Genomic DNA, 24,628 nt, shown 5'->3' on the forward strand with positions numbered 1-24,628 from the left:
CATGAATAGATATACAATCGGTTAATTGATGCGAGGCAGAGGTGTGCATCGGTGCACATGATGAGCTTATTACACGGAAATTCAGGTGCAAGTAATTATATACGTCCTCTAATTCACGTGGTAGGGCACAATGCGGAGTTTCGTGTAAAATCCATTAATTGATAGTGAATTAAAACAAATAAACACCCTAGACTGCACCGCCACGGCCGTAGTTGAAAGGGAGCACTTACTCAAGGGACCTGATGCTGCGCGAAATCTTTACATGCGAAAATGTCTCGAACCCGGGCCTATGTGGGAGAAAGCCGTGACACTTTTTCTATCTTGCCTCTATAGTTTTAGAAAATAACATCCACATCCAGATCCCGAACATCACTTTGGCGATGTCTCCGTGTTAGATTTCCTGTCTGTCTCTAAAATTTGTAATAGAGATTTCTTTTCTAGGGCTGTCATCTCCTGACAAAATGATGATGGAAAGAACATCAACTTCATGTATGATGAAGGAAAAAGTTGTAAGGATTGGTAATAGTGATGACTGCATTGCTCCATCAGTCTCAGTGACCCACATTCAATCCCAGACTGTATCATCCCATGGGGAGGAAGGAAGTAATGTGAGAGATGAAGATTTGGAAGAAGGCAGTGCTCCTCATGCTCTTAAGATATTGTCTAACTCAATCCCTGATGATGGACAAAGTTATATGAGGAGAAGTTCTGATGGGAATGGGAAACCACACACACTGAATATGTCCTCAAAGTCCACCTCTTGTGCCAGAAACCTCCGAAATCACACACTAGGAGGCACAAAAAGAGGGCCTTTCAATTGCAATGCCTCTTTCTCTCAGGGTAGCAGTCTTAGCAATCATACGCGTGCACATAAAGAAAGAAAATGTTATCAATGTAGAATATGCAGCAAGTCTTTCACTACGAAATCTGACCTCGCTCAACATATGCAAATTCATACAGGCGAAAAAACTTATTCACGTAATGAATGCACCGAGTCTTTCCCTACAAAGGACTCATTCATCCTACACATAGAAACGCATACAAAAGAGACACCTTATACCTGCAATATATGTTCCAAAAACTTTGCTCAATGTAGTTCCCTTCACACACACATGTGCACTCGCCCTGACTCAAAACCTTTTTCATGCGATGATTGTTCAAAGTCTTTCTCCAGGAAGAGCGGCCTCGTGAAACACTTGCGTACACACAACACAGGAGAGAGACCTTATGCGTGTAATTACTGCGCAAAGTCTTTCACTAGAAATGACTCATTCACCAAACACTTGCGTGTACACACAGGAGAAAAACCTTATTCATGTAGTGATTGCGCAAAGTCTTTCTCTACAAGGGACTCACTCATCCTGCACTTGCACACACACGCAGAAGTGAAACCTTTTTCATGCAATGATTGCACAAAGTCTTTCTCTAGGAAGAGGGACCTCGTGATACACTTGCGTACGCACACTGGAGAGAGACCTTATTCGTGCAAGCATTGCGCAAAGTCTTTCAATCAGAGTGGGCACCTTAATCAACATGTGCGGACACACACGGGGGAAAAACCGCATTCGTGTAATTATTGCGCAAAGTCCTTCTCTAGGAAGGACCATCTTGTCCTACACTTGCTTACGCACACGGGAGAGAAACGGTATTCTTGTAATATTTGCGCAAAGTCTTTCTCACAAAATTCTACCCTCCACAAACACATGCGTGTACACTCAGGAGAGAAACCTCATTGTTGTACTTTTTGCGCAAAGTCTTTCACCAAGAAGGTCAGCCTCATCAAACACACACGCACACACCTAGTAGAGAAACTGTAATTAGGAGTAATATGCTCTGATCTTTCTCAATATGGAGTCATCAACTTGCATGCACACAGGAATGTGACCTTTATCTTACCGAGTTTGCTCCGTGTGTTTCACTATTTACGTGGCGTATATGTTTTGACACATCAGTAATCAAGGACCCAGAGCTGCTGTGAAGCTAGAATAAAGCTACTGGCAGTATAATTCTTATGCTTGGCATAATTTTGCCTAAATACTGTTACTGCAACTGAAAGGAACTACAGTGAAACCTGGATTTTACATTCCCCCATTTTACATTTTCCCTGAGTTTGCAAACTTTTTATCATGTCCCAAAAAATACAGTCTTTGAACAATGATACTCTATTTTACAATTTCCTCAATTTTGCACTTTCTTAAGTGGTCCATTCAAAAGTGTACAATAGAGGATTCACTGTATGTTAATGGACATACCTTTATGACAAACTTCTGTAGATTAATTAAGAAAATTATTATAATGCATGTTTGATTTACCTGAGTCAATTGGCAGTCTGGCAGATCGTAGCAGTAATGTCTTGTAAAATTCACATTTCTATGTACATGAGTATTTATGCATTTATAAAATAACCGAGAACAGATGTAAAATAATATCAATTCAAATATAGCATTTGAAATGAATTCATTTAAAGCTTGAAATTTTGTTGGCACATGAGATTCCCATGTATCTAATTTCAGTGACAACAGCCTGTTGCAATAGGTGATAGCTAATAGGTGGAATGCAATCTTAACAGAAAATCTTGAAGGCAGTGGTTTTGGCTCTAATGAACAACCTTTGCATGATGGGAGGCCAATACCATCACTAAAGTAAATGTGCCCCACTTTAAGACAAGGTAACAGGATTAACAGGTATGTATGTATCTCACAACAGCTCTGTGACAGTAAATTGAAGCCTATCTTGAAGAAATAAACTATTTTAATGTAAATAGGCATTAAGTTAAGGGTATCTATTGATGGAAGAAACCACTCTGGAAGATATTAAATAATTAGGAAAAGAACATTTATGAGGATGCAGTTGATGATGAGCCACAAAAACTGAAGATACAAAATAAATCAGAATGACGTTACAGGCTTTTCCCAGCATTCATACTAAACCATTGCTTTTATGTGCACTTGAAAATTTTCACTTTTCATTTAATCGCAAACAGTACATATTGTCATTTAAAAATCTGAAAGTGTGAAATGCCTACTCCAGGAGTAATAATCTTTCCACTTATACGAAAAAAAATTACAGGAAACCAACCTATTCTGTTAGCACATGAGATGCCCATGAAACTAATATCAGTGGCAACAGTCTGTTATTATTGTTGTCATAATAGTCATGAACAGTATTGGGGGGGCCCAAATGGGGGATCTTGGCCCAGGAAATTTTATAGGTAGTGAGTTAAAAGTTTTTAAGCATTTTAGAAGAGTCATATGGTCAACATTAGAACCATGATAACTCGAATCTCGATATCTGGAGACTCCGGGGAAAATCGACAAGCCTGACATTGTTTTGCCACACCTATTACGAATTTTTGAGGGGCTCGTGCCCCCTCAGGCCCCATGGAGTCGGCGCCACTGGTGACGGCAGATCCCCAGGGTGGTAAATATGTTGTTTGCTTCCAGGGTGACTTGGCTACGTCGCTTCAAGTCTACTCCCCCACCCACTTAACTGGTTTTTGTCAGTCTATCTCACCCTTGTGAAGTGTAAACATTGCGCATAGTGATCTGGGGACTCAGTGTGTCCCAGGGCCACTAGTTGCATTTGAGGTACCTCGTTTCTTTGCATTGAAGTAATTACCATTGTGAAGTGAAGTGGTGTATATCACCTTATTTTGCATCTTTTCATTTATATTTAGTTATGAGTTCCCAGGCTCTGAATGAAGAGAAAATTGAATATGATTTTACTTTTTCACAAAAAAGGCAAGGTTTTTTTAAATATGAAAAATATTAAATATTTAAAATATCAAAATTTAATAATCTTAGCCTTTTCCCTACTGTACACGTATATATACGTGTGGACATTTCCTGACCCGGAAGACGACGGGCGTATACATACGTGTGAGATTTTCCCGGCCAGGAGATCGAAAGCCGTATATATACTTTTTCTAGCTCCCCCCCTTATAGGACGGTCGTGGGTTTACGACGTCTTTGTCTCGGGACCCAACGCTTCGGGGTTTAGGATTAACCCTCGGAATCCAGGAGCAGGTATTGGACCCTTCGTCTTTTAGAACCCCTCTCAGCGGTACGGGACAGCGGTCATTCAATTGTTTATGCAGTCAATTTTCAAAATAAATATTTGTTCATTTCTCAAGAAATATACACTAAGTATTCAATTATTTGTCTTTTGAGCAGCGTTTACAATTCTGAAACGAAATTCTACGACAAATATTAACTGATATCTCGAGTTATGCACAAACATCAACATGGAAATTGTTGCTGCGTTAAATGCATTAATAATGCTCTTAGAATTTTGTTTAAAATTTGACAATGCTCAGATAAAAATGAGGAATTCAATTCATATTCTGCAATTTACGTGCAAGCAACAATTATCCATTTGCTAAATACATGTATTCAATACATAAGTTGACCGTGAACCAATGCTACAGGTATGGTCGTAAACCCGGAAAGGAGGGAGCACAACTACTCTCGGAGTCCAAGATAATGCGAAGTCCCTGCGTGGAGGGGCCGAAAAAGGTACAGCGAGACCCTTCTTAACGAATGCCCTCCAAAAAATGCTCCGTACCACGAGAAAAAAGAGTCTCTTGGGGCTCAGTACAGCAGTCATGCTAACACGAAAACTCCGCCGTATCGAAAGGGTTAAATTTTTGAAAACAAATTAAACTTTCAGAATAGCATGGTGGTATTGGCTAAATATCAATAGTTATTAAGAAATTAAATTAATAATTAGGGGATCTGGTATGTCCCCACGCCAGGAATAACGTCTCATAAAACAGCTCCAGCTGTTAGGGGTTAAATTCCACGTACAACTCAAGTTCATTGTCTCAATCAATGCATTTTAAAATATTACTTCCAGACAAAGGCTTCCATGCCTCTGTAGACTCCTATGAGTGGGGTTAACCTCTAACTCAGGTGCCAGATGAAATGCGGTGAGGAAGTTACGATCTGGGGTTCTCTGGGGTATACCGTTGCCATTGTCTTGAAAGTGAATGCCGGTACCTGAGAAAAGCATGTGATGGGCTGGAATGAAAAGGCCAGATACCGAAAAATCAGGTTCTAAAGGCACCACCAAAGGTTGTAAACACCATATTTTCATCTGAAGTGAAGCGGTGTATATTACCTTGTTTTGCATTTTGCAATAATAATTGAATTATGAGTTCCCAGGACCTGAATGAATAGAAAATTAAATATGATTTCACATTTTCACAAAAAATGTAAGGTTTTTCTAAAAATGTGAAAAAAAACTATTAAATATTGAAAGTGTCGAAATCTAATAATCTACGCCTTTTGAAAATAATTTAAACTTTCAAAAATGCATGGTTGTTTTGGAAAAATATCAGTAGTTATTAATAAATTAAATAATTAATTCATGGATCTGTTATGTCCCCACGTCAGTGCTAACGTCTCAAAAAACAGTTTCCGTGGTTACAGGTTAATAATATAACCTTTTTCCGGACTGATGGCAGGTGGGTGGTAGAGTCGAGCTAGTAGCCAATCAGAAGTGCTGCCCCTTTCCACCTCACCATTCCCATCCAGGCGACCAGCGTTGCCAGCCCTTGGAAATTACTATACTTTCGGGGACGGTGGAGCGAATGCTGTGCGATCTCCAGGGATTCAGTTTGGCAACACTGTGAACTGGGAAGCGATCTGCACTGCACGGAAGTCTGAGAGAGAGTTAGGCATCACAGCGATTAAATTCAATGTAAATATCACTTTGCACTTTAATTCTCAAGCATATTTTACATCCACTTCAAGATGGCTCTCTTCTCAACAAACCATTGTTTATCTTTTATCACCTTAGCATCGTCTCAAGCAAAGAAACAAAAGAAATCAAAATAAAAACAATTATGCTCACAAGTAAACAAAACAACAAATTAACTTAAAAACAGAAAATAAACTAAACATATACAAAAGTGATATTGGTCAAAAAACACATGCATCAAGACTGCGGCCTCCGACTTACTTTCTCCGGTCACTCTTCTGTGATTGGCTAGAAGAGAGTGGGTGGGTCTCGAGTGCATTCAAGGTCACCTGCCATCAGTTCGGAAAAGCATGCCCGACCAATCCTCAATCAAACCGTAATTAATATGCCCTAGTGGGTTAATTTGATGTAATATGATCAAGCTTACATAGTTTACTCAAAATATTTCATTTATGCCTGGTTTTTTAATTATTATTGTTTAGGAAGGCTTTTGGAAGGCAATGCAAAATTCAATTTGACGAAAAATACCTAAATATTAGTGTTTCGACACGGTTCGTTCTTCGGTGTAGTGGGTAACTAAAAGGTTCCACAAATTTGTGAATAATTAACACTTTTCCTGCAATGGTTTTGGGAGATACAAAGAATTCCATTGGTATCTGGTTCAAAACAAAAATTTACAATAATATTTATGGTGCAAAAATCATGTTGTATTTTATAAGACGTGCTTTTGGATGTGGATGAATTCTACATGGGATTAACACCTCCAAACATTCCCATCAGATGAGCTGTTCAGTCAGAACCAATGTTTCTGTGGCCATCTCCGCATTCGTCCTCAAGACGTTGACTCAACGCCCAGAGGACAGTGGCAGAGTTAGCCATTGAAGCAGCACAGCAGAAATACTTTAAATGAATGGAAGGGGAAAATATATCGCTAGAGAAATTACTGGGTAGGAATTTTCCTATCTTTTTGGCTTGCAGAGAGCGCACGAGATCACTTACGGCTCCAGCGCTAATAATGAAGTGAATTTACTTTAAAATTATATTCGGAGGACTCACGAAGTTGGAGACCTAATCGATATTTTTTTCCACCGTGCAAGAAACTATTATAGCATACAATCAAGCATTTTAAATTCTCGAAGTGGACCATTGTGTGCGGAAGGTTGTTATTGTGATGAGTACTAATACTTTTATATTAAGAAGGACATTATTCCCTAAGCCCTATTGAGAAATTTCATTTTATATTGACATTACTGCAATTTTATCATAATTCAGTTGCACGAAATTGGCACGTTTTATGGGACGAGATGAGATCCTGTTCACAGAATCTTACCTTACGTTGTAGAGGGGTTGGGTGTTTGCAAACGTGGGAACGAAGAGGAGGAAGGAAGCGCTGAATTTGTAAGGGACAGGAAATGGGGCAAGAAATACGACAGCCGGCTCTAACACTTTTAATAAGTTTTTTATTTCAAAGCTGTATTCTTCATTTCTTCTTGTATTTGTAATAAAAACTTAATTAATACAATGACTGGTACCCTTAATAGAGTCAGTGGTACTGTATCTCTTTAACAATCCCACAGTCTTATGTGAAACTACAGCATGTAAAAACTACAATTAGTGAGTATCTCTCCATTTCTTCCTCAATTTGAAGCACAAATACGAGAACCCTTAATGGCATCTGTGGTCTCATATTTCACTTGTGATTCTCGGTGATTCGTGTAGCAAACAGGTGTACCTCCGTTAACACACTCCGATTGAGTCCTTGTTCCTCTGTTTGCGATGTAAGATGGACGGAGAGACTCATCCACATCAATCCACATAATTAGACCCTGTCAATCCCCCAAATGTTGCTTACTGGGGCCGGTAATGTTGGATTGGTTGAGTTACATTAAATCTCTCCACTACTCCCTTTTCATTAAGGAATCCGGAGGGAACCACCCTTGGTCCAACCACCTCAATCGCCTATTGATGATGAGGAAACATGCACTTATACCTATATAGTATAAAAACCTTCAAAGCAAACAGTCAACACTGATTCCCTGAATGTCATTTTTCGAAAAATTTCCCGGACTGGGTTGCCTGGGGGTTTGGGGATGCAACTTCAGGCCATTTCATTCCCTCAAATCATATTCATAATTACGCAACTGGATGAATATGTTTTCTAAATCAATGCAGTTTATCGTCCTTAGATTAAAACAGATAGTTGAATGCTGACAGTGAGGCACACATTAACCTACGACACCAGCAGAGTAACTATGGAGGGATGACAGGAGACATCCCCCCAAAGCCTCAGAGAAATAAAAAAATATTTTAAACTATTGTCTAGTTTTGACAGATAATATCTGAATCTGCTTAGACTTAAATTATTAGTACCAAAATGATGTAAAACATATTTCCAGGCTGGTCATTTTTTTAAATTTCCACGCCCCCCCCCCCCCTCCACTTGTTGTCTGAGTAGGGGTCACCTCCCTAGGTCACCCCATCCTCCCAAGCATACTGCTAGTTACATTACTATATTATGCAATTATAGTGAAGTGCTGAGAGTCATGCAATCGTAATGCAAATGAGTGTAATAATTAGATTAGTTTTAGTAATTTCACAAATTAAAAGAGGACTTCCAGTGATTTATTTTCAACTATTAGAGAGTATTTACATATAATTTTCATGAATATCAGTTTTTAAATGACCTCTATGGATCAAAACATGTCGTACCAAGAAAATAAATTAGTGGACGTCAACAAAGTTCTTTTCATTTGTGAATAGAAACTTCCACATGGTCCAGCCTGAAACCATTGAATGTTACGGAAGTAAACTGTACCGGACGGTGACAATTAAATCCAGGATGGTGTTGTTGAATATAAATTTTAACAAGATGCCTCGCTCTGGGAGTTTTGCCTAAATACTGAAGTATGCTTAAAAATTCAAATTTGTTTTACTTGAAAATGTCCTCCATGGATCGCAACTTGTCCTTACAAGAAAATAAATCAGTGGAAGTAAACAAAGTCTTCATTTCATTTGTGAGTATCAACTTTCTTGTAGTTGAGCCTTATACCATTTGAATGAATTTCATTACCTTCTTTATCACTTCAATATTACCTTTCCACTGGAAATATTTACAAAAAATCATTAATTAAACATGAAGCTGGAAAATGTAAAAGGGTGCCTAATAAATGATATCGTATCGGAAGCAATGTTGCTTCCACTTAACCGTTTGGTGGGCATTGGGTTGGTGTGGTGGCCAGAGAGTTGGCTTCCCACTCAACGGGCTTGGGTTCAAATCCCGGCGGTGGCAGGTTATTTTCAGAGACTACCCGATCCATACTTGAACGTTGTGCTGAGGACATGCACAACACTCTGTCCACTGAATGGGATGTTAAGCCACGGTCCCCTTGGTGCCTTATTTAAGAGAAAGATAATGCCGACACCGGGTTTCTTTCCACCCTTCCTTACTTACCATTTCCTCATGGCGCAAATGACCTCAGCTGTCGGTCGCCTCTTTCAAAATACCATACCATACCATACCAAAATTGGTGATTGTTTTCGGGTTATTGCTGCGTTGGCAACATTTTCTTACTCAACGTTTCACTCCTCCTACTGGGAGCATTATCAAGAGAAACAACTTCAGTAGGGAGGATGGATATAACCTCAGCCGCACATGGAGAGGGTTCCTGGCCCAATATAATGACCAACGGCCATCGCCTTCCGTGTAAATTCAAAATCGGGTCAACAATGGGTTAACGAAACCTATACAAGCTTCGGACGAGAAAGGTTTCCCTCCCATTCTCTTGATAACGCTCCCAGTAGCAGGAGCGAAACGTCGAGTAAGAAAATGTTACCTACGCAGAAAATCCCGATAACAACCACCAACATTGACCATACCATACCGTTTGGCTGGGAGAGAACATGATTTTAGCAACTATCCTCTGTGGGAGAGAAACAAGAAATATTGTTGCCTCCAGCCTGGCCAAGTGTCTTGCAAGAAATGAACCCTTATAATCCGGGGCAACCCTCCTTTCTTTCTAACCAAACGATGGGCCGACAATTGGGCGTCTGTCGCAGACAAGGAAGCAATACGAAATGGTTAGTGTGATAGGAAGTGCCAGTGGGCCCCCCCATGACATGAGGGATGGCCAGGGAGATTTAAGTGCCGAAGAGTGCACTTGGGCTTATCCTGGTAGCAACAAAAAGTCTGGGAAACTGCTGGTGGTAGTCGAGCAGTGACCAAATGTTGAAAAATGTTTTACCCGCAGTCAATGTGTGAAACGTTCAAAAACGTTCCCGCAAGGGTTGATTACTAATGTTAGAATAATTTTCTTAATAAGAATTTTGATTTTAGAATACACTGCCAGTGTTTGGGACCCTCATGAAAAAGGCTTAATAATAGAGTTTGAACACATGCAAAGAAGAGCTGCCAGGTATGTGAAAGGTCGTTATGATTGTCTTGTTGGTGTACCTGACCTCTTAGATAAACTCAGATGGGAATCTCTGTCAGACCCGAGATTGAAAAATAGACTAAATCTTTCAGATAAATTCAGGAGCAGTGTCTTTTATAATGAAGTTAGCCATATCTTACGGACACGAACATACTGCGGAAGATCAGATCATATAAATAAAATAAGACTTGACATGTTTTTCTTTTTATTTAACCAGAGATACATGTATAACACACAGATTCAGAATGTATTTTTTCCACGAACAATAACTGATTATGACGGCAGCGTTAGAACCATTAAATAGATTAGATAACTGGTAGTGTAGCCTACTAACTTATGTAAAACTAAATGCATGTTTCTGAATTTTATTATTGTTCCAATTGCATAAGGTAGTATATTTTTTAGCATGCATGACTTTTTTTGGACTGTGTAGTGTGCATGCGGGAGTCCAATTGAATGCTGCATGCTGGTGATTGATCAACCCCTGCCAAACACCCTAGAGGTAGGTTGTTGTATTTTGTAGACGCAGACGAACTTTTCCCTCACTTACAAAAGGACATCGCCAAAGTGATGTTCGGGATCTGGATGCGGATGTTATTTTCTAAAACTATATAGGTAAGATAGAAAAATTGTCGCAACTTTCTTCCACATAGGCCCCGGTTCGAGAGATATTCGCATTTAAAGATTTCGCGCAGCATGACAGCCCTTGAGTAAGCATTCCCCCTCATCTACGGCTGTGGTGGTGCGGTCTACGGCGTTAGTCCCCTGTAGTTTGAGGCGTGTCGGTCGGTGCATAATAAATCTGTTAAGCAAGATTCTGTTTGTGATTATCGACCGACACGCCTCAAGTTGATACCCCGGGTTCGAGTTCCAGTGTCGGCAATAATTTTTCTCTCTTCTAATTTTTGAAATCACTGTTATTTTACATTTTACATTTTATCCCCATTCGTTTTATTTAGTTACTTCGCGAATTTTTTTATTTAATATCAATTCATGGATTTTACATGAAACACCGAATTGTGCCCTACCACGCGAATTAGAGGACGTATATAATGACTTACCCGCTAATTTCTGGGGAATTTGATCATCTTCACCCTAGACATTGCTCCCACAGCCTCTTCGTATATTCGTAATCTCAAGTCTTTCTTCTCTACAAATAAACACAATTGCCTATCCTCAAATACAGTTTCTGACCCTAGCCAGTTTCCCCTCCTACCCATCCAGTACAATTCCAGCAGCCTACTCAAGCCGCTTTCGAGGTCTTCTCTGTTGACCTTTCGCACCCGTTTTCACACATTTGGGCCTCGGCACCTCATTCAGGGATAATCGAGGGTCAGCTGTGAACGGAGGGTTGTCGGGACGGAAGTCTTCGAAAGACGCTAGAAGGCAGGTCATAAGGGAGGCATGGTTAGTGGAAGGACATTCTGTTGTAAAGATGGAGATTTGTTGGGAAGACAGTGGGTGGGCTGTGAAGAAAATCTAATGGAGGGAATGCCTAGTGGAAATGATATTTTGAATAAAAAACGTTGAAGGCGGAAAATACCGGTGCTTCAGAAATGGAAAAGAGACATTGAAAGTGGAGGCGCACGGGTCAAAAACCGGGGAACAATTCATGAATAGATATACAATCGGTTAATTGATGGGAGGCAGAGGTGTGCATCGGTGCACATGATGAGCTTATTACACGGAAATTCACGTGCAAGTCATTATATACGTCCTCTAATTCACGTGGTAGGACACATTTCGGAGTTTCGTGTAAAATCCATAAATTGATAGTGAATTAAAAAATTCGCGAAGTAACTAAGAAAAACGAATGGGGATAAAATGTAAGTGATTTTAAAAATTAGAGGAGAAAAAAATAAAGCCGACACTGGGATTCGAACCCGGGGTATCAACTACAGATTAAGGGACTAGCGCCCTAGACCGCACCGCCACGGCCGTAGATGACGGGGAGGGCTTACTCAAGGGATGTCATGCTGAACGAAATCTTTACATGCGAATATCTCTCGAACCCGGGCCTATGTGGACGAAAGCCGTGACACTTTTTCTATCAAACCTATACAGTTTTAGAAAATAACATCCACATCCGCATCCCGAACATCACTTTGGCGATGTCTCCTTGTTAGTGAGTCCGCATGTGTTTATTGAGGCACCATTGAAAATAGAAAGCCTTCCCACACACACAGCATGAAAATGGTTTCTCCCCCCTGTGTCTCCGCATGTGATACTCATGATAGCATCTCTGAGTGAAACACTTTCCACATACGCTACATGCGTATCTAGTGTGTGTGTGCATGTGGCATTCAAGGTTTTTTTTGACGTCGAAAGACCTGCCGCAGAAACTGCACTGATAAGGTTTCTCCCTTGAGTGTGACCGCATATGTTTGCTCAGTATGCCTTTCGTCGAGAAAGACTTTTTGCATTCGCTGCATGCGTAAGTTTTCTCTCCCGGGTGAACGCGCATGTGCTCTTCAAGCTGCCACACGAGAGAGAAAGACTCCTGGCATATTCTGCACGAATGAGTAGGTTTCACTTTCGCGTGCGACCGCAAGTGGCAATTGAGGTTGTTTCTGGTGGTGAAAGTCTTACTACAGAGGCTGCACGAAAATGGTTTCTCCGCCATGTGAGTTTGCATATGTCGGGCTAGGTTACCTTTATAAAAGAATGGCATTTCACATTCGTTGCACACGTAAATATTCTCTCCGGTATGCAAACGCGTATGCTTATTAAGTGTCTTCTTATATTTGTAATGTTTGCCACAGACGCTGCATGAAAAGGGTTTCCCTTCCGTGTGGGTGAGCATGTGATCGTTAAGTTTTCCTCTCTGAGGAAAAGTCTTGTAGCATACACTGCATGCATAAGGTCTCTCCGCTGCGCTTGAACACACATCATTTTGGGTGCTTCCGATAGAACCTTTGTTTTTGGACTTTGAGGAGGAACTTTTAGAGCATGGTTTTTTCCCATCTAAAATGAAATTACTCCTAATAGTATCCACGGTATTTGGTCCATCGCAGCCTCCTCTAATCCCAACATCAGTACTTGTAGTTCCACCTCCACTGGATTTAGACATGGGGATGCACTTCCTATAATATTGTCCATTATCATTAATTGTCGTATCATCATCATCAACAGCAATTATCTTATCGGCATTCAGGGCACCACATTCTTCCAAGTCTTCATCTGCCACATTCCTTCCATCTCCTCCATCGGATACTTCTGTCTTGAATTCAGTGAGCGTTAGTGAGGATGAGGGAGCGATGTAGTCATCGATTAAATCAATCCTTGCATTTGTTTCTTCCAGCAGATATATAGCTGAAGTCGGTTGAACAGGCAATCCATCAGTAGCTGGGAACCCTAGAAAATCATATTATATTACGACTGTTACACTCACCATTAGGTATTCAAGCTGTATCATTTCAAACACGGAGATACAACTACACTAGCAAGAGTTAGTGTGCGCCAAAATATTAATTTTTTCATTGCTCATACTGATCACCCCCACATTAAAAATGAAAACCACTCTTGTGAGAGCACATGCCATTAAAGGCTCGCAGCAATCAACAACATGTGCACAGACATAATTAATAAGAACACAAAACGATTATAAAATGCCATTTTTCTCGAACACTTGTAATTAACTTTACTCCAAAGGGAGTTAACTTACACAGTACTTATGTGCTTCAAGAACCATTCCGAAATATAATTTCAATTAATAAATAGGATGAAATAAAAGTTGATGACCCTGGACCGGGTGTGCTGGCGTATAAAATACGTCAATCTTTGAAAACCAAGTATTTCAACATCGTACGTACATTCTGGGCTAGAATGGTCTCCTGTATTCCTGCAATGCACTTTGACTGTCTAAATTGCGAGTTCTCAAAGTTCAAGGTATTGTAGCTAATTTTTTCAGAACAGCAAGAGGAACCCATCACAGGTGGCGTATAAAGTATGCCGCACGACTGGCCGTGTACCACCTGTGTTCCTTTATATCTGTATCACCTATAAATGTGCAACATTTTACATTCTATACATCATATTGTATAATAACTTTTGGGCTATGTTGCTGAATCAATTACTGGGTGGCCACAACGTTTCCTGACCAATGCTAATCGCTTTCTCTAAGGATACTGAAGAGGAGGAAATTTAAATTCATAAACATAGGTATCCGTCTCAGGTGGAGGGGGAGGGGAGCCGGAGGTTGGAGGAGTAGGATGTTGATTGCTTTTGCTGAAAACCCATGAATCCCTATAAAACCCATGGGACGACACCTTTGTTGGTATGCTATTCGTTTTGCCACCCTTATGACCTTGACGGCGACCTTATTGGGTCAACGGTTGAATTTTCATAAATAAAAGTGTTATTTTCGGGTTTCTCCTGTCCGAATCCCTAAGAATTGACATCTTGGTCAATAAAATTCAGTCTTTTTTCTATCTCAATTATTTTAACCCTTTCACACCGAATGCCACACCTGTGCGGCGAGGAGTTTCTTCCATAAACAACGAATGCCACATCTGTGCGGCGTTAATTTTCCTAACCTAAGCAATGAATGCCACGCATGTGTCGACCCTTTCCTGTCCTCTCCACGCGGTCAACTACTGTTATTTGCAGTGTGTTTTCCAAAAAAATATTTGTAGCTTACTTTTGAAATCCAATGCTAGAAATGAATTCATCATTTTTTGCTGACCACATGGAAATTTCAAACGAAATTTTAACGTTAATATCAATGGAGTAATAGACCAACTAGTAAATATACTAAATCCGTCTTTATCAACGTTAGAACTTCACTTAAAACTTCTGCACGCTCAGAAAAACAACAAAAAATTCATTTTGAATGTGAAAAATTGTTGCGAACAACAAATATTTGCATATATTTTGCATTAATGTTTTTGCCAGTTGACCGCGGACTCGTCCTAGGAAGCGGCTTTTAATCCCTCTAGGGTCTGGGATGGAGGCCGAGGAAAGGGATCAGAACCCCACTGAGTTGGGTCCAAAAATGGTTAATGAGGGAACCACTGCCTTCAGTCGACGTGAAAAAGCTTCTTACAGGGGAGTAAAGAAAACTTTCAAGAGACTCGTATTGAGGAAGAATTTCCCTCAACGAAGGTCTGGCGCGAAAGGATTAACACTAAAACCCCATAAGGCAAATTCAAATTTTTGGTTTGGACCCACATTGTGACGTCAAAAGTTCAAAATTGTAACACTATTTACTTACACTCAAAAAACTTAGGACCTTTTCCCATAAGTGATCCAATTTTCATGAATATTGCAAAGCTACTAAAATTAAGGGTCAAAAATGACACACGACCCTTGGGGCAGTCTTTATGTTTATGAATTTATATTCTCTCCTCTTAAGAATTCCTTGAGAAAGCGACCAGCATCAGGCAGGAAACGTTGGGGCCACCCAGTAATTGACGCGGCGTCATGGCCCATAAGTTTTAATTCAACATGACAATTAGCGGCAAAAGTTTAAACCTAGAATTACTTCAACACTTTCAAACAATATTTTGTCCATGCATTATTTTAAGTTTCTAGCAAATAGACATTATTCATATTTAACCCTCTTGGTGCTATCCTTCTTCCTGGGGTCGTGGCAAGAAATGTGGAGGGCATTTTCATAAAATGTAGCAACTACAAAAAAAAAAAAACAATACAAAGCTATTTTATTATTTATCCATAAGCAGTTTTTTTATAATTGAGATGAAACTGATAAATAGGAAAAAATATTTTTGTTTACTGAAATAAAATATATCAATGTAATTAGTTAAAAGCAAATTTAATGATGTACTACGCAAGAGCCGATACATCGGCCCGCCACACTAAAAGCGTTATTAAATACAAGCTAAGAACTGCTTCAACCTCATAAGTAAATGTTGACATCACCTGGAATTCAATTCTTCATGTTCTTGAATCTTTATTGAATCAAGAGTGCAAGACATTTTGACTGTTTTCTCATATGACATCCCACGTTTAGAGGCGGCTGTAAAAATTCTACTCAGCAACTCCACAAAGAATTACAACTTACACATTTTAGGCCAGAAAATGGGTGTTGAGCCGACAAAATATTATACGAAACGAATTCGAAATAAAAGATTTTGAAATTCCTGATTTTCCCAGTAGCTGGACATCCTGCCATGTGCTTCAACACAGTTGCAGCTGATGTCACTTCATGAAATGGATGATTGAAAATCCAAGTGATGATTACGTTTAGCAGAGACAATTACTTTGTTAATGCATCAAAGCAAGAGAATTTCCGGTAGCAAGACATCTTGCCTTGAAGGCACTCACCCAGTGTTCCTCTTCTACACTCGTTGCCCATGGTCCAGGTCTCAATCCGTTCTCCAGTTTCGGAAAAATTAGGCTGGAAGCAAGCATCAACGTATGAGGTATGCAGGGACAGGGGCATTGCAGTTATTTTAGGAAATTATTGGTGTCAATGGCTTTTGGGAGCGGCTGCGTTTGGGCTTTGTCACGGAGGCAGGCCACAACGGGGGAGAGTTTGCTCGCATCTCTAGTGCAGGGATGAGAGTTCTTCTGACATCAGCATCATCTTTCCCCCCCACTAATTTGGAGAGTGAGGACGGTTGACGAGCAATTTAATTGACAACCTTTTTCCCAATTTCTCATTCATCACCTGATGATGCAACCTGCAATGGCCGCAAAAGCCTGTGCGATAAAAGTGCAATACGCAGCTGCTCCCAAAAGCTGTTCACACCAATGAATCTTGCTGTGAAAGCATACGTTTTTAGGAAATTATTTGCTATGATTCATTTTTAAACAAAACTAAAACAAAATTCGATATTTAACTCAGAAATACCTGGTGTTTCAAAAAGAACATGTACCAATTTCAGAGTGCTATTTTTTCCAAACTACCCATCTTTGCGCCTCGGTTGTTTCTGAGGTTGCACAAAGAAAACTTCATTTTCCAACAAGATGGGGCACCCTCTCACTGGAGTCAAAAATTGCTTGAATATCTTAATGAAACTCTACCAAACCGTTGGATTTGTCTTAAAGGAGCTAAGGACTTAGTATGTCTCAGCTGGGCTCCAGGGTCACAGCATTTGACACCTCATGACTTCTTCCTGTGGGGTTTCGTTATAGACAACATTTATGCATCACCACTTCCACAGAACCTGGTGAAAAACCAGATCCGTATGGCCAAAACATCGGTGAAAATGGGAGGTATTTGAGTATTGATGTGATATTGTTCGTATCACTGATGGGGGACATATTGAACATCTGTAATCTAAACTCCATCCTTTTTTAAACACTCTATACAATAAAACCTATCCACATGAAAACAGAATACACCGTATTTGACTTTGGTTTGGCTAATTGAGAATAAAATACATATGTTATATACAGATTTTATATGCATATATCAATGGCCACTAGATGTTAATTGTCTTCTGTTTTTCTTGGTAATCATCATATATTTGAAATAGCTACTCCGCAGTGTAAATCATTTTGTGTCCAAGAGTTTACAAAGTGCAATTTCATAATAGCATGAGCAAAGACGTCTCAGATTGAGGAACTAAATGTCCTCCCAATGTGCGGAACATTCACAGATGGTATCAACAGTTTCCTCCAAGCATTATGCCTCAACCATTCTAAATTGCTTACACTAACAAGGGGAGTGTCCGAAAACCTGATCTCAGATTTCAAACAAACCTGGAAATAATGATGAAAAGAGGATTTCGTAAAATGCAGGTGTACCCTTAAAGTAATCACTGTGGCTAGTACCATTATATATGCACTTAAATTTACATTTGTAAGCTTCAATCAATTGGGTTACTTGATAAGTAGTGTAGAAAGTACAAATGTCTATCATTTACTACACTTTACATTCAGAATATCCACTATGTTTCACTGTCATCCATTAATTTACTTGGATTATACGCATTAAAAACATACCTCAGCATCATCATTCTCCTCCTCAGATGGTTCCTTCTTGACCCCAACTAACATACAGTTGATATCTGCCACAATGGCTCCTCTGCCCCCAGCATCTGCCTCTCTGATTCGGGAAGCAGTTGAGACCTGGGGATGCAAAAGAATCCACACCCAGTATTATTATTCTTTAGACTGTGGGATCGTTTTTCAACATTTTATATACTAAATGTGGGAAAAACGTTTTTAAATGTTTGAACATTGCTCGACTACCAACGACAAGTTTCCCAAAATTTTCATTGCCACTTGGGTGGAGCCCAAGTGAACTTTCCTTCCTTGTAGCGATCGCTAATGCGGCTCAACTCTCTCTGGCTGTCACTCAATGGCATGGGGTGCCTCCCGGCATTTGCTGTCGTACTGCCCAATTCGTATTGTTTCCTTCCCACTTCATGCTGTTCAGACAGAAGACATGACAGAAGCTCCTCATTGGTTAGACAGAATGAAGTGTTTCCAAGGGTTTTATCATTAGAGTTCACTCCTTGCAAATCACTCGGCCGAGCCTCACGGAAGAATCTTCTTGGATCTCCCCTGCACCTGAAGGTGTCCAAATGAAGTTGATAGTTTCTGGCAACACTTTACGGAATTTACTCATTTTGAATGAAAAATTACACTTTGTTTTTAACAGGATATTTTTATTAGTACACTTCCAAGGTTTTGACGCTGCCCCTCATCCTCAAATGAGGAGTACATTGGTCCATCATCTTATATACCTGAAATATAAACCAGAAACGTTCTCCTACAGGAAGGGCTGGCAGGAAAGGGTTTAATGTTTGACCATTGCTCGACTACCTATGGAAATTTCCAAAAATTTTTGTTGCTACTCGTGTAGAGACCAAGTGCACATTCCCTCCCTATAGGGATCGCTTCATGCTGCTCAACTCTCTCTGGCCATCCCTAACAAGTGCACAAATGTATGCCCATCCTTTGGTTAGAAAGAAAGAAGGGTTGCCCCAGATTATTAGGGTTCACTCCTAGGGAGACGCTCTGCCAGGCTAGTGGGAAGATAATTTCTTGCTTCCTCCCACAATAGCTGGTAGCTAAAATCATCTACTCATGCAGCCTAAGAGTTAATGAAGACTAGCAATAATAGTTTACAAAGGCAAACATTTTTAAATCCTGGATCCACCCATGAGGCTAATAGGGTGGTCTTCTAGTATTATTTCATTTCCTAAATCGAAAGATTATCACTACTGGAATAGGAATTTACGTTTTCAGATTTTTTAATGACGATATCTATGTTTTGCGATTACATGAATAGTGAAAAATTTCAAGCATGTGAAAGTAAGAATAGCCTGCGACAGCTAAGTATGAATGCTGGGAAAAGCCTGTGTGGCATCATTCTGGTTCCTACTGTCACCATGTGAGGTGACCTTGGGGCGAGGCTCTGAGTGTTGATATGATGCAAGCTGCTAGCAGGTAGCAGAATACCCTGCTAACAGGTAGCGCTTGGCTTAAATAAGGATTACTAATACCCTTTTATACAAAGGAAACTTTCTGACCATAAGCAGTTTTAATAGGTGATTATTAAGGCATGTTTCCCTGAGATCTGTGCCTCATGCATGCATTGGTAATCTCAGACGATGTAAAACTCCTATCTACTCCTATAGAAACTATGTGACGTCACGTGGATTTGCATCGCATGGGCGCCAATCTAGCCTTTTTCAAATGCGGTTAAAATTGACCATTGCCATTCGTCTCAACTGGGCACACTAAAACCAAATAATTTGTACATAATGAATAACTAATGGTGGGTAACGGATCGAAATCAACCTTCTGTTTTTTTTGGTGAAGGAAACTACCTCATTCCGCAAGTTTTTATTACTGATGACTACTATGAATTGATATCATACCATCAATAGCCATCCCTAATGGCAGGGGGTGCCTCCCAGCATTTGCTGTCATACTCCCCATTTCGTTTTGCATCCTTCCCGCTCCACACTGTTAACCCTTTTGAGAGTTTTTGTCTTAGCATGACTGCTGTACTGAGCCCCAAGAAACCCTTCTTTCTCGTGGTACGGAGCATTTCTGGAGGACATTCGTTATGAAGGATCCCATGCTGTTAACATGCCTATGACAAGTGGCCAAATGTAGGCCCATCCTTGGTAAGAAAGACAGAAGGGTTGCTGTGGATTATAAGTGTTAACTCCTTGTGAGGCACTCGGCTAGGCTAGAGGGAAAATATTTCATGGTTCTCTCCCGCACAAGTTGGTGGCTGAAATCATGTACATGCTGACACAGCTTAAGTGTAAGAGTAACTAGTATATCCAGAATCTTATGCTTTCCTGCTTTGCCTAATGGTATACGTGTGTTGCATATCATCAGGATGATAGCTTTGGAGCCGATCTTAACCGGCCGAGTAGAGAAATACTTGAAAATATATTATTTTTTCAATCCGATTTGCTTAATAACATGCTAAATAAGGTAAATAAATTGAAAATATTGGTCATTAAAAGAATATGTTTGTAGTAAAAAAATTTATGTTGAGTTTTTTCCACTTTGGCCGAATTAGGTATCTATTGGCGGTTGTGCAACCTGCATTGCCATATATTGACATACCGTAGGAATGTGCCGTTTTTACTGTCAGATATGATCCTCCTGATGGTCGACTAGTTTACCATGAATACATTGCATTCAAAATTTCTACTGACATCATCCATTAATTGGGTGGTTTCCTATTATTTTTTTTATTGCCTAAATCGAAAGATTATTACTCTGGAGTAAATATTTCACGCTTTTAGATTTTTAAATGACGATATCTATTTTTCGCGATTAAATGAAAAGTGAAAATTTTCAAGCGTGCGAAAACGCGACGGCTAAGTATGAATGCCGGGAAATCTCTCCGTGTGACGTATTTCTGATTCCCGCTGCCGCCCTGTGAGGTGACCTTGAGGCAAGGCTTAGCGCTGATACGACGCAGGCTGCTAGCGGGTAGCTGAGTACCCTACTGGCTGGTAGCGCTTGGCTTAAATAAGGATTATTAATACCTTATCAAACGAAAAAAACTTTCTGACCTTAGCCAGTTTTAATAGGTGATTATTAAGACATGTTTCCCTGAGCTCAGCGCCTGATGCATGCATTGGTAATCTCAGACGATGTATAACTCCTATCTTCTGGTATAGAATCTAGGTCACTGTGACGTCACGTGGAGTGGCATCGCATGGTCGCCAATCTGGTCTTTTTCAAATGAGGATAAAAATGGACCATTGCCATTCGTCTTAATTGGTACTTTTAAAACTAAATAATTTGTATATTATGAATACAGTAATGGTGGGTAAAGAATCGCAATCAATGCCTTTCGTTTTCTTTGATGAAGGAAACTACCCTATTTACTTGGATTATATGCATTTCAAGCATACCGTGGCAGCATCATTCTCCTCCTCCGAAGGTTCCTTCTTCACCCCAACTAACTTCCAATTGAGGTCTGCCACAACAGCTTCCAAGCCCAGAGCATCCACCTCTCCAATTCGGGACGCAGTTGAGACCTGGGGCCGCAAGAGAATCAGTAATCAGCATTGTTAACGACAGATATGCAAAATAATACAATTACAATGGAACATTGATCTATAGTTCCCACATTCATCGTTTTCTTACATTCATCAGTATAGATTCAAGTATTAACAATGCGTCATTTATATTTAAAAGCAACAGGCACATGTATGATCTTAGGTTTTCACGGCGTGTCAGTTGCAGAAAAGTTTCTCGGGTTTTCCGAAGATCCCCTGAGGATGATCAGCAAGTCGCGGATCGAAACGTTGGGAGACATGGACGACATCAACCGGTGGAAAACCCGAGAAACTTTTCTGCAACAGGCACATGGTTTGAATTTTCCCCAAGGGAGGGGAAAGTGCCCTTAACGTGGCAAAAGCACACTTACGGAGTCATGAGTTGCCAAAGGATCTGATGCCTCACTTGAAATTCCAGCTGTATTCGGTGAGTTAAATGCAGGATGATTCCCTTCACTGAGGAGCTCTTCTCTATTACACTGGAAGAGAATGTTGAGTGTCACTCAATAAATGCAATATAATTATTAAAACCTTTGTATGTACATAATTGATAAAAATAAAAAATTGTCCTTTACTGGGGACCACTTAAGCTGGTCAAAAGTGTGCATGCCTGAGATTATTAAGACTGACTTTCATACACTTCCCAGTAAGACCGGAGTTCTTCTGTCCAAATTGGAGTGAAATGACTCCATATTTGCTGGAATAAGTGGCAGTGGGTCGGGACCCAAGGAGGGTCCCCAAAGCAAGGGGGTGACATAACTGCGATATATCGTATGGAAAACCTCTTTTGTTTTTATTTTTTATTTATTTATTTCCATTACCCCCGAAAACAGCACAATGAGGCCTTCACATCGGGAGTTTTTAAACAATCAACAGCAGACGATAACACACACCAATGTCCTGGAAGGGGCAACCTATCCAGGCGGGACTCGAACCAGCGACCTTCGGTGTGGTAGTCGAGGAATTATCCCCGCCGCCACTGAGGCCGACATTTTCTGGGGCCCCAGTGGTCCAACGACCAACCCAGCATAGAGGCGCTGGTGTAGCCTTTTTTTCTGGGCAGTAATGAACTGGGGGCTGCCATATTGAATTTCGTTGTAAACAAAGGTGATATTAAGGCTTATTGATAGTTATTAGTGTTAACTGCCGACTTTTTTTTATTGCTTACAGTGTCCCTTACGATTTTGGAATGTGCTCGATGAAGGATATAAGTCTCAATGATTTTGGTTATTGCTAAATTGCATGGGTATGAAATGTATTTGGTGATGAAAATGTGAGTCATTCTTTGTTTCCTTCATTATTCCATTTTGATTTTAACGTGTGACTACCTAACCTTTTCTCATGTTTTAAACATTTCATGGTGTCTTGTATTCCTTATATTTCAATATATTTTTCATTGTATTTGCAGTTTTTCTAGTGTTCAAACTACTCATGAATCACTACTGCTATGCTTTGGTTTGATTAATGCTAATCATTTTGTTGGTTATGTATTTAATTTGATATTTCAACTTTGTCCTTTTAACTGTTTAATTGTCATCAATTGAGCAAAATTCATTAAGTGTTCTACAATGTTTACATTTCTTAAAACTTTCTCTTTCATTTTGAAGTAAGAACTGAATTTCTACTACATTGGTATAAAATGTGCATCACTTTTCTCGTAGTCCACTTTCGGAATACTTTCTTTCACATAAGTGATGGATATTAACTTCTAAGAACCTTTCATTTTAAGACTCCTCTGCCAAGATATGTTATCTTAATGGGTACTCATCATGAACTACTTCCTATGAAAAAATGTCCTTCTCCTTTCATAATTAAATAATTATCTTCCATGAAATGATATCCAAACCTGCATGCTTATTTCTAGAGAAGTGTTGTTATGGTCTATGGTTTCAGGAGTAGCATTATTTTCCGTCCCAGAGCTGTTGCAAGATACATCTACCTCAAGGAAAGTTGGGTCACCATCTTTGTCTATAGGTGTGGAGTATTTACTTAAGTAATGGAATCTGTCTCCTATTACGCAAAGGCTGCTCATCTCTCATGTTGTCATTGATATCTCTCATGTTGTCATTGATATTTGTTGCTTGCAAATCTCATGTGCTTGTAGAATTGTTAACTTCCACAGATTTCACCTCTAGTTTGTCATATTTAAATTGTTATTGTTGCATTTCTTTTACCAGTTATTGTATCAATAAATACCAATGTCCACTGAAGTAAGTTTCCGAGATCATTATTCTTACCAACCACCAGATCGCCAGTTGACTTTGTACATTAATCTTGCATTATGATTACTGCTTTAGTAACCTGGGGAAGTTCTTCAAGTCAAGATTTTACGACATTCATTGCTTTTAAGTTTCTCGAAATTGCAGTAGCATGATTTTGCCTGAATAGCACGCCCTATCCTGACGCGTAAAAAAGTTTGAAACACGCGCTGAGATGTGCATTTAAACATCGCGGCAGCCTTGGACCACTGGCATAGATGGCACTGATGTATCAAAACCTATACGCATTATCCTTATGGGTATGTCGCTTCCTTGCCCTGAGGGTTACAACACACACCGCGGGCGGGACCCAGTAACTTAACTCATGCGCCTGCATGCTCGGGAAGTGAAGGAAGAAGGATGGAAGCGCCGCCATGATTGGATCCCAACGATGCCTCAGGGGTAGGGATCGGGATGATAGGGCGGGACTGGAATTGGGTTGGGTTCACCTAATATAGAAGCGACTAGGGCCCACTACTAGCGAAGCCAAAATAAATGTTTCTACAGAAAGGAGAAAATTTCCTATGAGGAAGGGAATCTCTACGATTTTCCGTAGATAGATAGGACTAAGTGGCAAGAGATCAGGACTCCTAGGTGGGTCCTCTAAAGCATACAACACACCAGGGCCAGGAACAAAGTGAGAGGCTATCTCACCTGTGCTCCTGAGCAGGAGTTTGGATGGGAAGGAACAAGGAAAGAGGCGCCACCATGATAGGAGCCTCTTGACGCCTCTGAGGTAGGGATAGGGTTGGAAGTGAAGAGATGGGGTAAAACACCTTACCGCTATAGA

At 40.1% G+C, this 24,628-nt stretch overlaps 2 protein-coding genes across 6 annotated transcripts in view; one reads left to right on the plus strand and one right to left on the minus strand.

Moving 5' to 3' along the window:
• The window catches only part of LOC124172700 (zinc finger protein OZF-like), a 42,083-nt gene extending 39,373 nt beyond the window's left edge, over positions 1-2,710 (plus strand). For 3 of the 4 annotated variants that reach the window (XM_046552162.1, XM_046552161.1, XM_046552163.1), the window contains one exon: positions 442-2,710. In XM_046552162.1, coding sequence (XP_046408118.1) covers positions 442-1,817 — 1,376 coding nt within the window. In that variant the 3' untranslated portion in view covers positions 1,818-2,710. The remainder of the gene's footprint in view (positions 1-441) is intronic. The other variant, XM_046552164.1, reaches the window with a different exon arrangement.
• A 9,476-nt stretch (positions 2,711-12,186) lies between these two features.
• The window catches only part of LOC124172735 (zinc finger protein 35-like), a 30,621-nt gene continuing 18,179 nt past the window's right edge, over positions 12,187-24,628 (minus strand). The window contains exons 5-9 of one of the 2 annotated variants that reach the window (XM_046552205.1): positions 21,952-22,059; positions 21,434-21,559; positions 18,042-18,167; positions 16,416-16,488; positions 12,187-13,484 (exon numbers count right to left, since the gene is read on the minus strand). In XM_046552205.1, the coding sequence (XP_046408161.1) occupies positions 12,253-13,484; positions 16,416-16,488; positions 18,042-18,167; positions 21,434-21,559; positions 21,952-22,059 (1,665 nt within the window). In that variant the 3' untranslated portion in view covers positions 12,187-12,252. The remainder of the gene's footprint in view (positions 13,485-16,415; positions 16,489-18,041; positions 18,168-21,433; positions 21,560-21,951; positions 22,060-24,628) is intronic. The other variant, XM_046552206.1, reaches the window with a different exon arrangement.

Source organism: Ischnura elegans (genome assembly GCF_921293095.1).
Source record: "Ischnura elegans chromosome 13 unlocalized genomic scaffold, ioIscEleg1.1 SUPER_13_unloc_2, whole genome shotgun sequence".
Classification (NCBI taxonomy): Eukaryota; Metazoa; Arthropoda; class Insecta; order Odonata; family Coenagrionidae; genus Ischnura; species Ischnura elegans.